Source organism: Electrophorus electricus, chromosome 14 (genome assembly GCF_041902795.1).
Source record: "Electrophorus electricus isolate QZ-2024a chromosome 14, ASM4190279v1, whole genome shotgun sequence".
NCBI lineage: Eukaryota > Metazoa > Chordata > Actinopteri > Gymnotiformes > Gymnotidae > Electrophorus > Electrophorus electricus.
Window position 1 is genome coordinate 1,478,713 of NC_137510.1, and position 16,288 is coordinate 1,495,000.

Here is a 16,288-nt window from a genome sequence, read left to right on the forward strand (position 1 = left end):
ACCCCAGTCTCACCTGTAACCCCAGTCTCACCTGTCACCTCAGTCACACCTGTAACCCCAGTCACATCTGTCACCTCAGTCACATCTGTCACCTCAGTCACACCTGTCACCTCAGTCACACCTGTCACCTCAGTCACACCTGTCACCTCAGTCACATCTGTCACCTCAGTCACACCTGTCACCTCAGTCACACCTGTCACCTCAGTCTCACCTGTCACCTCAGTCACACCTGTCACCTCAGTTTCACCTGTCACCTCAGTCTCACCTGTCACCTCAGTCACACCTGTCACCTCAGTCACACCTGTCACCTCAGTCTCACCTGTCACCTCAGTTTCACCTGTCACCTCAGTCACACCTGTCACCTCAGTCTCACCTGTCACCTCAGTTTCACCTGTCACCTCAGTCACACCTATCTTCCCCTGGCCTCCCATTAGGATGTGATGTCCAGTGCTCACACTGCAGAAAGCATGTGCATGTGAGAGAGAGAAAGATGGAGAAAAATAGAATGATACAAACACTGACACAGAAAGAAGGAGAGTGGGAGCTATGTGCAAAGACAGACAGGAATGCTCACACTGTCAAAGACAGAGAAAGGGTGAGTGATAGAAAGAAAGAAAGAAAGAAAGAAAGAAAGAAAGAAAGAAAGAAAGAAAGAAAGAAAGAAAGGAAAAAGTTGGAAAGAGACAGACCAATATGGTTCTTGGGACCCCAGGGGCTTTCCACATATTCCTCTAATGGCATTTCCCAGTACACCTGAGCCTAGAACCTCAGGGCTATAGAATAGTGATCACCTGTCTTAGGTGTGGTGGCAGTTAGACAGGACAAAAATGTAGTTCTGTGTGGAACTCTCCTGAAGTGAGAACCACAAACTCAAATTACCCTTTTTTTTGTTGGATCAGCTAGCATCAGACCCAAGGCAACTTGGGTAGTCTGGTTGCTGCACACTACAGTCCAACTGGAGTTTCCAGGCACAAGTGTGTGCAGATGAAAGGGAGACCTCTCTGGGGTGTGTGGGGGGGGATCTAAAGAAAGAGCAAGACCAGCTATTTCTAAATGGATTTTTTGGCTGTAAAGTCCTCAGGATCTGTTGTGAGCAATGCAGAGAGCACAAAATGTGCTTTAAATATGCATGAGTCTATCAAGGTTTATGTGCACCATAGCGGCATGTCTAGATTACACAGAGGCCTAGAAGAGAAGAAGTGCTGGGTATCTGGTGGGAGACAGTTTTGTTCATCCAGTTGCTTGTAATGACTTCATTAGACTAAGTTGTTTGTACTGAATCTTTATGGAGGAAACAACACCACATTTTAATTTGAGTTATCTATATTAATATTTAGTTCTAAGAGGCTACAAAAGACAATGGCAACTCATACGGCATTTAATATCTTGGTTTAGTTTAAAAGTTGTTAGGAACGTGTCATGCCACGTATGAAATAATTACTAAATAACGTTTGCTCTCGAGTCGCGAATCGGACTCAACGCCATTAGGCAATATTAATACGTTCGTATCGATTAAGTCTGTATAACACGAGTAAGTGATAATTATTGTAGGTGAGCTATTTACTGCATGACGGAACCTTATTAGTCATACCACATTGCTGTGGAGAAAACACCTACATCAGGGTCTCCAGAGTGCTGCCCCCTTCTACTGTTGGGGTTACTGTACCTCCGCAATATAGACAGCATCACATGTTTTGTTTTTCACGTCGCGGGTGCTGTGACTAAAATGGACTGCGAACATCTAAAGCGTTGGACTCGTTAGTGACGCCAAACGGTATATCGGAAACGGTCTGTTTTATGTTGGTACTGTTCACCGACGCGAGCCGACGTTAAGCGTTCGCGAGGCGATGACTCATTGCACCATGATTCACAACTTTATAGTGTCTTCGTGCGGAGCTGCACCGTGCATCGTCTTCACGGCCTGGAGCTGCCTCTGCTCTCCACTTAAGGTCGATGTTTGCCAAAGAGCACGTTTTTGGTTTTTTTTGTGTGTTGCCTCACCTTTTGCCTCGAGGTCTGATTCTTCCGGTTAAAGACGCGTAAGTCTACATTTTGTGAGAGGAGTAAAATAAATGGGCATTCGTGTGAGGTCTGACATCTAACAGTTAAAAATCATTTAAAAACGGCGTTCCATTCGCAAACTCTTGGAATTCATGAATGGAAACAAAAACAACACCACACAGACCACACCGTGAATATATCTGGTACTGTCGAAACGCTGCTAGGATTTCGTGTAGTTGTTTCTCATGCCTCAACCCCCATGACTTCATATCAAAGACGCTCTTCCAGCCAGGTTTTAATAACACCTCGTCGAGTTGCCGACGTAGATCGAATGCCTCGGAGCTTTCACGGTGTATTCTGCCCGATAGCCTCCTGTTTTTTACGTCTATCTCAAAGCTTAATTTGACTCATAGTCGGTAAAGCGTATTTTCTTTGGCGAGCAACTCCGTCCGTCTTTTTGTCAGGCGCTGCGTTCAGCACTGGACAGCTCCGGCGCGCTCCACCTAACGCGCTACGGGCGCAATGATGGATTGAAGAAGCGACCATACACGAATCAAGGACGCTGTGAGATAGTGAAGGGGACGGGGATTTAGGCGCAACCGCTTCCTACCGTTCTGCTTTAACTAGACTACTGCTCGGGAAGAGGGCGGAGTATGTTTTTCCACCCAAGTGTGAAGTACCGACTCCGTACACACAGAAATTATTCTTTCAGCATTTTCTACGGAGAACGCCAGGCAAACCCAGAAGTCATTTTCGACATCTTCATGGTTTGGATTTTCGGGACGGAATAAAAGGAAATCTGAAAAATAAATACAACGACGACCAGCGGATATCCATACAAACGAGACAAATGTGACAGCCTTGCGTGTTAGAAACAAAAACACAACAGGAATTCACTTGCGGGTTTGACATCGTCAATGTTTTCGCGCGGGCGTCAGGTGGGAGGAATGCGTGAATATCTACAGGTGAAAACATGATTTGCTGATCGTTGGATTCCTGCTGTGCTATCCTGCATCTTCTACATCGGTAAGAGATCAGACTGGCAACACGACCGAGGTTTACGGATATGGCCATGATCCGACTCTCGTTGCTGTTGCAAGTGGGATTTGTTATAGGATCGCATTATGGCTACGTGGAGTGTTCGGAGAATGACTGGGAAACCGGAGGAAGGCAACCCGTCTATAACACTCAGAACAGCCAGCCAACACCGCTCCGACAGCCCTATTCGCTGCGGAGCGCCACGGAACGCTCGGCTTCAGCGCAGAAAACTGAAGACCAGCTACCGAGGGTTGTTACTGCGTTTCTCCACACAGGGGATTCCTCAACTCTAAAACACGCCAACTGTTCCAGGAGATACGAACTGAGCGCCCTGCGGGGGGGAGCGCACGCCAGCCCGCATAACCCAATGCCCAGCGTGCTGGACACCGTGATGCATGCCACAAACTTCCTTAACATGTTATTACAAGCCAACAGGTCGAGGGAGCAGAGTCTCCGGCGAGACATCGAGTGGTACCACGCGCTTGTCAGGAGTATATTAGCGGGCGACTCCAGGATTCACCGGGCTGTTGTCACGTTCAACACGGAGTCCGCTCGCGACGGACCCCACGTCTTTCTCCAAGCCACGCGGGCGGGGGCAGAGATAATCTTACAGGATCTGTCTGGCAACGCCCACCACATTTTGAAAAACAAAACGTCCGAGACCGAGTGGTACCATGAGCTTAAAGGTAAAAAGAAGCCCCACTTTCACAAACGAGTGTTAAGTCAAGATTTTGCCACATATGATGCTTCGGTGCGAAACGGAGAGAGTTATATCACCGATAAAACTCACGTCAAGTGGTCGGCTCCGTACTTGGAGTGCGAGGCTGGCAGTTTCATGCCACGATGGCTTCTGACCCTATCTGCAGGGTTTTACGGACTCAAGCCAAACCTGACCCCCGAGTTCAGGTAAGGATGAGGCAACATAATTGTGCATCTACAGTAGCGTTGTAGTTGGCCCTTCCTGTAACACAGTTTATAACATTATTTCAAATGCAAATGATTTGACACGAATTTTTGTTGACGAGACTTAAACGGTCGAGTGCGCTGACCGCAGGTATTCCTTCATTAATATTTGTTTATTATTCTCTTCCGGAGGCAACTGCACGCTGTTGTTGTTGCTGTTGTTGTTAAAGTGTCGCGGGGTGCAGGCAGGAGGATGCTTCTAAAAATAACTTCGGCCCTGGCTAATGAATTCTCCACACCTGACCTCGCCTTCAGAAGCTCGCACTGAGCTGTTCGTTTCTGGCTAGTAAATTTTGCGTTGACCCACCGACACCTGGGAACACGCTGCACCTGTAGTGCTTTGAACGATGCAGATACATTTGCTGGCACAGGCTGCACTAATCAGGTAATGCCCGTAATGATGACGCGGAACACATTGCGTTGCTGAACAGAAGCTCTCCAGAGAAAGCGCCGTGGACCTTGCTGCTCTGCTTTGCGCGAGGCTAAAGCGGTTGCTCGTGAGGGTCTTTCCGTCAGCTTGTAACGGACAGAATGCAACCCACAGTCATAATAACTTCTCAGGGCTTACTTTTTGGGAAACTCCACTGCTCAAATATCAATGCAAGATTATATCGCACCGAAGGAGTGCGCGTCGCTCAGTCTGCTGTGATGATCTCAGCAGATCGGTGCGTTAGCGGCTAGGCGAACTGCCATGGACGGTTCAGTGTGTGTGGTATGATGTCAGCCTGTTTTTCATAGAGACACAACTGCTAACCATGGAACAAATGAGCCTACGTCCTCCTGACGCGCTAATTAACCCCACAGGTACAGGCCCGGGGGCAGAAGGTGTTAGTCTAACCTGCTTTAGGCTTCTTTATGAAATCACTCGCTCATTCATTCCTTGAAATAGACTCACTTCTCTTGACCTGTTGTTTGGGCTAATGGCATTATGGTAGGAGTGATTTAAATTGCCTTGATCCTTGTCAGAAACATTTAAAGATCATAACGCACTGCAAGATCTCGACAGTACCATCTAATAGTTGTCTGTGTTTCGAAGTTGGTCATGGGTGAAGATTTGTTCCTGATTTGATTCCGTTCCACTGTTTAGGTTTTGCGATCTGTTTAAGTTGTGGTTACATTTCGTAAGTCATCAGTGCCAGTAACTTTATTTCTGGAAAAAAAAATGTTATATTAAAATGCCAATATGTCTTTATTAGAACAAATAATCATCTCTGTTTTTACGAACATCATAACAGAACATGTTGATTTAAATACTCTTTTAGTATTTGATATTAGCCATGATGTTTCATAACTGTAAATCCACAAGAATTGACAGCAGACAGAACGGTTGGGGTTAGGGATTAGGGTTGGGGTTGGGGTTTAGGGTTAAGGTTAGGGTTTAGGGTTAGGATTAGGGGTTAATGTTTAGGGTTAGGGTTAGGGCCCAGATTGGTAATCAGACCTTTTGTTACATCTATGGGATCCAATGAATTTTCTCTTGTACTTCCTATAGATCTTTGTGAGATTGGGTCACATGTTTAAGTAAATATTGCTTTGATGACATTTTGTGTAGGTTCATCTGTTTACTCTTTTGGGCTGTACCACAGCTCCCAGTAACACTGCACTAGTCTGTGTCTTTTAATACTGATGCAGTAAGATCTGTAACTGGTCATACCAAACCCCACTGGTCTGTTGTAGGATGACATAGGTATATCTTCCATTATGGTTGGAGAGGCTTGAGGGTAATAACTTTGATAAATCTTGGTGTTGGGAAACACACCACTACTATTGTGTATCATTTGCTAAAAAGGAGATGTTTGTATGGTTACTAGTTTATAATACATCATCCTGGATAAGTGTCTTAGTTCAGCAAAATCAATGAAAAGGTTTACTTCAGGTTTTTTTAGTAAAGTCCCTCTGGCGCCATAGTTTACAGCCTCTTTATTTAGGTCAATATTTGGCAGTTTAGTACTTGGATTAGTTCTAGGATTAGTTCTAGGATTCCTTGTTATCCCTTTGGTAATGAATGAGAGTCCATTGCATGGTAAAATCCTAGCATGGGGTGCTGGAGTCCATGTAATACCAGCTACATGCCGTTACAAAATCTTCCTTAATCTGTGCTCTCCCTTCTCCCACGGAACACCCGTCAATACAATGATGAATAAATAGCAGCCACTGTCCAACGGCGACTAGGGAGCATTCAAAGTCCTCATGTGCCGCTCGACATTCTCACGTTCATTCTGTGCCTATGATTTTCAGATTTTTCCAGGCAGATATGCCTGCTATGATATTTCACTCCTCAAACAGCAGCCGGGCATCGGACAGCTGGTCGAGAAGTTAACAGCATCTATTCCAGTTTATCACTACTTTGACAACCCTGTTCATGCTGTACTGAGCCAGGGGATGCTGTAGTTTATCTGTATGATAACGCTGTAGGAAGACAGAGGTGATACAGTCTGTAAGGGAAAAAGGTAAATATATTAAATATAAATTAATACAAAATAATGAAATAAAAATAGAATATACAAGCACATAAAGCTGCATGAACTCTCCCTCTCTATTAAAAATGTGATGCTAATTTATGAGGTAGCCTGATGATATTTCAGACTCAGACATTTCCTGGATTTTTGCCCAGATGATCTGACTGGTGCTCGTGCAGAGCTAAATTCCACTGGTAACATTTGTAGAAAAGCAACAAAGAAAAACTCGGACAGATCTCACGGGCACGAGCGTTCCAAGCATCGACTTATCTTCCCCCTACACTCAATATGACGAGGGATTTGGAAGTGCTTGGCTGTATCATCATGGCTGTGGTGCTGTTTGATTTTTATGTGACACTGGACAGTTTCCTTTTGTCACTGTACATATATAATTGTGGTTTTGCTTGGAGTCCTCGATCGGAGCTACGTTCGGCACTTTGGCCTTCACATATGCGAGTCAAACCATTCAGTGCACATGAACTGTTCAGCATTTATTTATGAACAGACAGGAATTATGCTGAGTTGACTGTGGCCAGCCACACTCCTGAATTCTGAGTCCTGATCCAGCCACTCGATACAGCCATCTGGGATATTCCAGGGTTGGAAGTAAACTGCACAGAAGAGCAGACTGTGGAGCATTCTGGCTGAGTGTTCCTGCACATATGTAATTGTAATGTTGGAAATTCATTCTTTTTTCTTTCGTATATTCTGACTATTTGCACAGAAACACAAAAACAGAAGCTTCTATGTACCAGACTTGCCTTCACTGTAGGTCTACTGCATGTTTGTTTGTGTGTGTGTGTGTGTGTGTGTGTGTGTGTGTGTGCATGCCTTAATGCTTCTGTTACTGTCAGTTCAATTGTTTTCGTGTGTATATACACTCAGACCACAAGTTAGATAAAAGTGAGAGAAAGACTGCATCATGGAATCGAGATCAGATCAGATTAATGGCAAGTTATAGAAACATACAACCTAGATTAGAGTTGGAATCCAAGTAGCTTGTTATAGAAAGAGGGATGTTCCATGACTGAACTCACAAACCACTTCCAAACTGTGCAGCATTCAAAGTTTAGATCATTATTAGAGATAGACACACAGGCTGGCTATGGTGGATGTAGGCTTTGATACTGGCACTAGGGACTGAGACACATTGATTGGGTTGTTGCCAACCCAGAGCTTAGGGACCCCCTAGACAGTCTACATGGCTGTTCTGTCCCAGTGGAGTGTCTGTGCTCTGCATTAAAACTACACTGGGAAATGTTGGACTGGAATATGGAAAACAGTGGAAACGTGGCAGTGGGATATGTAGACGGCCAGGTGTGGGCTGTCTCGGGGGTGAGTACCATCACGCCCTCACACTGGGGGGACGCTGCTCTGTTCTTCTCTTCTTCTTCTGTGAGAGACGTGTGGGAAGGATGAGTCAGTTCAAATCCACCCAGAATTCTTAATCGTCCAAAACACAGAGAGTGTATGAGCACAGACTCTCTCATTAGCGACACTTGACAAAAACCCAGTTGTTTAAGTGTTGTATGTAGCCATGGTGATGAGCTCACAGGAAAAGGTGATCAGCCGTTGAAATGTCTGTTACCATCACACAGACGCGGGCCTGTCTGAATTCCATATTGGAGGAATTCAGCCTGCCAGGGGGAATTCAGCCGCCTCCTGAATAAGGCGGAAGTAGTCTGACAGCGGCATGTCCATGGCTTGCTACTGTCTGAAGGGAATTTCAGTTGGGAAAGGGACCCCAGTGCCTGCCTGTCATGTGGAGGGATTTTCTCTGGGCTGACATGCAGTATAGTTCAGAGGAGGAACAGTGTGATAGAGTCAGTTAGCAAAAGGGACATGTGCAAGGATGAAACAAGAATTCTTGACACACACACACACCTCCGTCTGGACACACACCTGCATCTGGGCACGCACACCTCAGTCTGGACATGCACAACTCTGGCTGAATGCACACACTCCAACAGGATACACAACTCTGAGAAGACACACAGCTCTCTGATAGGGTGCGCACAAGTCGGACAGGTCTCACGACTCCGACAGCACACGCACAACTCCAACAGGACGCACACAACTCTGGCAGGACATGCCTGCATTTTGAAAGTGTTCTGAAAGTGTTCATTACGTTCTGAAAGTATTTGTTCAGTCAGCCCTGAAACTCTGAACCTGGGACCGTGCTGATCACAGCACCATAAACTGTCTTCCTAATACCTGTCCCCATGGCTGTGGGCCCTGCGTTCTGGCCTACGAGGCCTGAAGGGTGAGGGAGGTGTGTTAGGCTGACCTTGTAGGGCAGGACTAATGTGCCTCCACCTCTGAGCTGCCCGACTGGGGTGATTTGGGCCCGTTCCTGCTCCAGTGGTTGGAGCAGACACCTGGCCAGCGGTGAGGTCAGCGACACAAAGCGTGCTGGAGGTTTTCTGTGCTTCCTCATTTCTCTCGGCTGTGCTCTCCCTTTTACTTCTTTCCTTCATCCTTTCTTCCATTCTTTCTCTTTCTCTGCCTCTGTTCATTACTGCAGGAGTTGTTACAGAGCTCAGCTGAGCTGCACTACCCATCAGTGCTGCTTCAACCCCATTCAACGCAGAAATGAGAGTTAATGGCATTCCTAACTTATTCCTGAAGGAATCTCCTACAGAGCCTGATTACTTTTCCAAATTAATTCTCTGATCTAGCTTTGAACAAACACACACACACACACACACGTGCACACCCCAAAATCTCAACATCTAAAGATGACGGCTTCGTGCTTTTCTGCAATATCTATAATATTGAGTGCGGAACATTTTTTTTCAGAATATTATCACCTCTCTCGTCCACCAACTGCCTGTGCCAGGGAATGGACAGAGATTCCCTGATGGTACAGAAGCTTCCCTAATTAACAGCATGTCTTCATCCAGATCATTCAGCACGGATGGGTCTCGGAGCACACTGGGACAACTCATCCAGCCTCAACGCTGTCCTTCCAAGTGAGATTATGCTCTAGTAAATGTGAGGACATTGAGGACATTGCATGTCTCCGCATGCTTTGAAGGCCACTGGTTTAGGACACCCTCTGACCAGTGATGATACGATGTCATTTCCGTTATTTTGTTATCTGCGATCTGTTACGGACTGACATCAGCTGCCAGACTAGAGGCACCTGACGATTAGGAGTACATGACTAAAGTCTAGTCGTCATGTTTACTGTTGGAGCATTCAGTGAGTTTCTTTATTTTGAATATTATCATAAACGTTGTATTGAAATGTACTGTACATTTCATAAAGAAGATCAAAGTAACAACTAGGCTTCCCAACATGTCTGTTATTCTGACAGCCCAATGCCATTACCAGAATATCAGCTCAATGTAGTTACAGTCATTTTATGTTAAATACAATAATTGCCTTGTCATCATCTGTAATAAATGATACGACCATTACCAGTCCTCTGTAGCTCTTGTGATTTGACATCAGGTCCAGGTGACCTTGGAGCTTCAGATGCAGACGCTCAGTTAAGGGAGAAGAGACGAGCACTGTCCTGTCCGTCACCAGATCAGAGCACTGTGTGAGACACGGATGGAGAGAGGTAGAAACAGAGTTATGGTGGAGAGAGAAGAGAGAAATGCTAATGGTAGGGACAGGACAGAAACAGAAGGAGAGCCAGACAGAGACACAAACATGTAGACACACGACAAACAGTGCTAGAAGGAAATAATTCGATCGATAGATAGATAGATCTGATCACATGATCTGCACACGAGCATCTACAGGATTAAGACTAACCATCTGCCGTTCCCCTCACGTCGTCTTCAGTGTGCCGTGTGCGGTCGCCGCGGGACGCGGGCTTCCCCTCCGCCTTCTCTGGCCGGCCCGGCCTTCCTGCCACATGTCCACTTTCCACGCCTCGCAAGCGAGAGACGCGCCGAGCGTAAAGAGAGCACACGGCTGAACACGTCGAAAAAACGGACCAAATGTTCTGTGTGGGCTTTTAAACATGGCACGTCTGCAGGGGGGCTGAGAGAGGCTGGGAGGGGTACATCAGCAGATGACGGAGCAGCTGAGCTCCCAGGGGGGCTGTCTCGAGGGGTGGGGGGGCAGGTGGGATTCCCGTCTTGCTGGGAAGGCAGACCAACTTGTCCGTAGCTTTGGCTGTTTCCACGCTGAGGAGAACAGAGAGGCCGAACAAAGGCTCTGGGACTCCTGGAAAAGCAACATTACAGAAAAAAAACCATTTAAATGGTAGAAGAATCAGAATCTTCCATAGCGACCATGTGAGCGGCACGCCGTCAGTGCTAAAGCTGACCATCGTGATTCCGTCATGATGAGACGTGGACTGGATTTGAATAAATATTCACCATATTTATGCCTTGCTGAAGATTGGGAAAGATTAGAGAACGTCTGCCATTTCCATGGTGGTGATCTCAGAGCTGAGGGTGTGAGGCTCCATGTATGTGCCTCTTAGGTTCCTCCCGCTCGCACGCATTGGAGCAGCAGACCTGGGAAACGTGCTGAGATCAGGATACCCTCAGGCAAGGCCATAGTGAAAGTTATTAATAAGAGCAGGTGCATTCAGTTCTCTCTCGCTCCCTCTGTGTGTGTCTGTGTGAGCGTATGTGTGTGAGTATGCATGTGTGTTTGTGTGCGTGAGAGAGAAAATGTGTGTGCGTGAACAAACAAACCTTGTTCTTGCAGATTTTGAGCTCGGCCTCACGCTTAAGTGGGGTTCCTCTCCCACATTCACTGACACAAAGACCTCAGACCATCTCATCAAAAACAGGTTCTTTGTAATGCTGTCCCAAGGAAACACTTTAACAGGAAGAATCTCGCACCCTATCAGTCATGACTCTGTGAGAAAATGTACATTAATGATCATATTAATTAAAATATGTACTGCTGTAGACTTTAAACACTGGAGAGGCGTAGACTGAGTAGCCGTAAGCACAGCCGATTGTCAGCAGGGTGGTGCTGTGCTCTATGTCATTGCCTACGGTTTTGTGGGACATAATCCCAAGATGGCCAGAGGAAGCCTGAATATTTTCTGCACGGTCACCATGTCTCTTGTGTGTTTTGAGCCTGTTTTTGATATTTTGACCCTATGCTCTAGTGATTTGTGTTTCACTTGACACGATGACTATAGTTATTAGTGAGCAGGGTTGTGTGTTTTTGTGTTTGTGACAGTATGTATCTCTTAGTGTCTGTATTTGTAACGATGTATAAAACCTCCTTTGTATAAGCCTACTGGTCCATCCCAGATAATGTTTACGATAATGATCTCTCTCTCACCCATTCTGTCTCTCTCACTCTCTCTTCTTCTCTCACACTCTTTGTCCAGCACAGAAGCCTGCTTCTGGTCTACAGCATGGAGAGATGTTTCCTTACAGGTGCAACGGCATGCTGTTTTATTGACACTGGTGGAGGGAGTATTACGGTCTCTCTAATGATCTGTGGCACCAAGGGGTGAAGAACATTAATAATACAAACCCATCAAGAGAAGCGCCCTGCTTCTGCTAATGGAAGCCACGGAGTTGCAACTCATTTCCTAACTCATTTGCTAATGCCATCCAGTTATGTTCGTGTGCTTGTCTTTGACTTTTGCTTTACTTTGTTTATTTTGCATCTGAAATAACGGGAGCGCATTGTATGATTAGTTCAGGAGAGAGTGAGAATTTAGGCCAGTCTGGGATCTTGTGTGCGCAAAATGGCTTACGTCCTGCCAGGCGAAACCACACCACTTTCATTTAAATGTTTCCTTTGTGCTCTTTATTGTCTGCTGTAGCGTGTCTGGAACTGGCTGGAGTTCCTCCTGGCCCTGGCGATTTCCTCTCAAGAGGTGCTCGTACTCCTAAAGAACACTTGAAGCTTAGCAGACATGTTTAGCGCCTGCTCAAGAATCTCTGGGTTGGAAGTGCTTAGAGGAGCAAATCTTCACTCCAGACTCTCACGTTGTTACATCTGATTGACTTGCCTTCTCTGGCACTGGAGACATAATTGATCTCTCTCTCTCTCTCTCTCTCTCTCTCTCTCTCTCTCTCTCTCTCTCTCTCTCTCTCGTAGGGGAGTTGTTCGTGTGGATGTCAGTCTACAGGATGTGGATATCGATCAGTGTTCTACTGATGGCTGGTTTGCAGGGACTCACAGGTGCAATCTGACCAGCATGGAGGTGAGACACCGTTCTCCGTCTGCAACATCCAAACGCGACTGGCCTGTCGTGGGGTTATGTCAGCACAGAGTGGATGGCGCTGGGACCAAATTAGCCTGCTAAGCGTCAAATTCAAAACTCGAATGCCTGAGTCAGCAGACAGTGCTGCAAAGAAATGCCTGCATGTCCCGTAAATGACTTTTAATTGGTTTATTTTGCATTGTAAAACATTGTAAACAGCGCAAATAGAATCATCACTAATTTTTAAAATAGTTAAGACTTGGAACCACTTTTAGAAGAAGCCACAAAATAGACAGATCTGATTACAAGAGCTGCACGTGAGCGTCCACAGGATTAAGACGTCTGCTGTTCCCTGCATGCCATCTTCCAGTTTGCCATGTGCAGTCGCCGCATGTCTGATTGTAATTCTCAGAAAAGTTATTTAAAATGTTTTGAGAACTCCATGTGCTACAGCATTTACACGTGAGGCGCGATGTCCCTGCGATGGAACACTCTGACAATGGTTACATCCTGACAGCAGTTACCTTCTGACAGCCCATGTAAATACCATGCAGTGTCCAGGACAGGAACGCAGGTTCTCCTTCCAGTTCCCGCGTATGACAGAATAGCTGACACTAGCCACCTTCTCCCAGCTCCAGCGGGTCGTGATTTTGGGTGGGGCGTGTTGATTATCTGACTAATCGGAGGGGAAGCGTTTGAAGAGGTGAGAGGGAGACAGAGCTCCTCCATAATGTATGTGATGTAATGGCATTACAGCGAACTCTGAATAATTAACAATGCTCTTTGTCTCCTGATAGACATGACACCGCACAGTGTGTGTGTGTGTGTGTGTGTGTGTGTGTTCATATAAAGTAAGAATTAATCTTATAGCCATTGCGCTTTTCTGATCTGCTGCGTATGTGACCTTTGGCCTGCGTCACGTTTTTGTCTTATTATGCGTAATTCAACGCTTGCAGTCAGTGGGCGAGCTTTCCATTCCCCCTCACACAGACTCTTCTTTCAGATCGGTTGCTGTGAGAAAAAGGGGTGGGGTGAGGTGGGGGGTTAAATGGGGTCGTCCCCCTGGTGATGGCGGTTATAAATAGCTCTCAAGACTACACTGTAATCAGGATTTTGTGCAACAGTGCCATAACGCGATAAGGCGGTCTCACTGTGCCAGGGGCTCTTCATATGCAAATGAGCGGTAATTGTCCCCCTCGTTATCGTCTCTCACCTGTGCATGCCTGTAAATCACTAAATCACTCCACTGTCTAGAAGGACCAGCAGAAATTAATCAGAGAGCCGCACTCCTGGACCCGGCGCACATGGCTCTGTTCAGCCGTCGCTGAGTCTCTGCGGAAGGCTTCTGTGGAAACGCACATGTTGTGATCTTAGAACAACAAAGTGGCAACACTAGCACTAATCTCAGGGTGCGGAAACCTCGCAGGGCCTCTTTTACCGCCCCCTGTCCCCAGGGGCATGCACCCAGCCACAAATTAGCATAAAGCGACACACTGGAAATATTCTAGTAACATAAACAGAAACAGGGAAGCAAGTAGTAAAATTGTAAATAGCAAACATTACAAGCAAATAAGTCGGAAAACGAGTAAACATTTATAGTCCATTTCCGAGAGATGATTTTATTTAATAATTTTTCAACATCTAATCTGACTCATTTGGAATGTATTATTCAACATTACATTATTTCACCTCAAAACAGACATTATTTAAAACCTGAAATTTCTGATCTTCCCCACATGTTTGTAACAGTGCCAGTGAAGCTTGAGGAAGGAGTCTGAGTGCCAGATGCTCTCCAGACTACAGCAGGATCATCCCAGGGGCTGTAGTTAACACTGTAGTGACCAAGCTACCCAACATTCAGTCAACCATTCACCCAATCCAGTTCAGTGTGGCAGGGGGCCAGAACCTATCCCAGCATCACAGAACCAATCTCAGCATCACAGAACCGATCTCAGCATCACAGAACCGATCTCAGCATCACAGAACCGATCCCAGCAGTACAGAACCGATCCCAGCAGCACAGGGTGCAAGGTGGGAACCAACCCTGGACAGGGAGCCAGTCCATCACAGGGCACATGAAAGTGCACTTACACATACACTCACACTCACATATTCACACCAGGCCAATGTAGAGATACCATTAGACCTCTGGATTGAGGAGGAAACTGGAGTACCCAGAGGAAACACACAGGTACAGGGAGAACATGTAAACACACACACAGGGAGAACACGCAAACTCACACAAACACACGGGGAGAACATGGAAACACACACACACAGGGAGAACATGCAAACACACACACATGCACACACACACACACACACACACACACAGGAAGAACATGCAATCTCACACACACACAGGAAGAACACGCAATCTCACACACACACAGGAAGAACACGTAAACTCACACACACACAGGGAGAACACACAAACTCATACACATACAGGGAGAACATGCAAACTCACACACACACACACACACAGGTAGAACATGCATACTCACACACACACACACACACAGGAAGAACACGCAAACTCACACACACAGGGAGAACACGCAAACTCACACACATGCACGGGTAGAACATGCAAACTCACACACACACATACACACACACACACACACACACACACACACACACACAGAGAACATGCAAACACACACACAGGAAGAACACATAAACTCACACACGCACAGGTAGAACATGCAAACTCACACACACACACAGGTAGAACATGCATACTCACACACACACACACACAGGGAGAACACGCAAACTCACACACACACAGGGAAAACATACAAACTCACATACACAGCGAAAAAACACAAACACACATGCACAGGCAGAACATGCAAACTCACACACACACACAGGTAAAACATGCATACTCACACACACACACACACACACACACACACACACACAGTAAGAACACGCAAACTCACATACACAGGGAGAACACACAAACTCTCACACACACACACAGGGAGAACATGCAAACACACACACACACACACACAGGAAGAACATGCAATCTCACACACAAACAGGAAGAACACGCAATCTCACACACACACAAACTCACACACACACACACACACAGGAAGAACACGCAAACTCACACACACAGGGAAAACACACAAACTCACACACACACACAGGTAGAACATGCAAACTCACACACACACATACAGGTAGAACATGCATACTCACACACACACATACAGGTAGAACATGCATACTCACACACACAAACACACACACACACACAGGAAGAACATGCAAACTCACACACACACACAGGTAGAACATGCAAACACACACACACACACACACACACACACACACACACACACACACACACACACACACACACAGGGAACATGCAAACTCAATGTCTATGACTAGATATGACCTGTGTAGACACAGCAGAGACTGTTATGACCCATTATGACTGCTATAGACACTGCAGAGGCTGTTATGGCCTGTTATAGACGCTGCAGAAGCTGTTATGGCCTGGTTGGCTATCATGACACCCAGGCTGCCACACGTGATGACATAAGAATACAAAAAACCCAACCATGCTTCTCCAGCCAAAAGTGGCCGAGTCCCAAGCTTCCTGTCCTGAACTGCAAAGCTATTTCCAGAGTTGCTGGAAAGCGATCTGTGCTGACTC

At 46.2% G+C, this 16,288-nt stretch overlaps 1 protein-coding gene across 2 annotated transcripts in view; it reads left to right on the top strand.

Moving 5' to 3' along the window:
• Positions 1 to 2,322: 2,322 nt before the first annotated feature.
• gpr158a (G protein-coupled receptor 158a) overlaps positions 2,323 to 16,288 on the top strand; it is a 60,483-nt gene continuing 46,517 nt past the window's right edge. The window contains exons 1-2 of one of the 2 annotated variants that reach the window (XM_027029634.3): positions 2,323 to 3,945; positions 12,498 to 12,603. In XM_027029634.3, coding sequence (XP_026885435.2) covers positions 3,068 to 3,945; positions 12,498 to 12,603 — 984 coding nt within the window. In that variant the 5' untranslated portion in view covers positions 2,323 to 3,067. The remainder of the gene's footprint in view (positions 3,946 to 12,497; positions 12,604 to 16,288) is intronic. The other variant, XM_027029636.3, reaches the window with a different exon arrangement.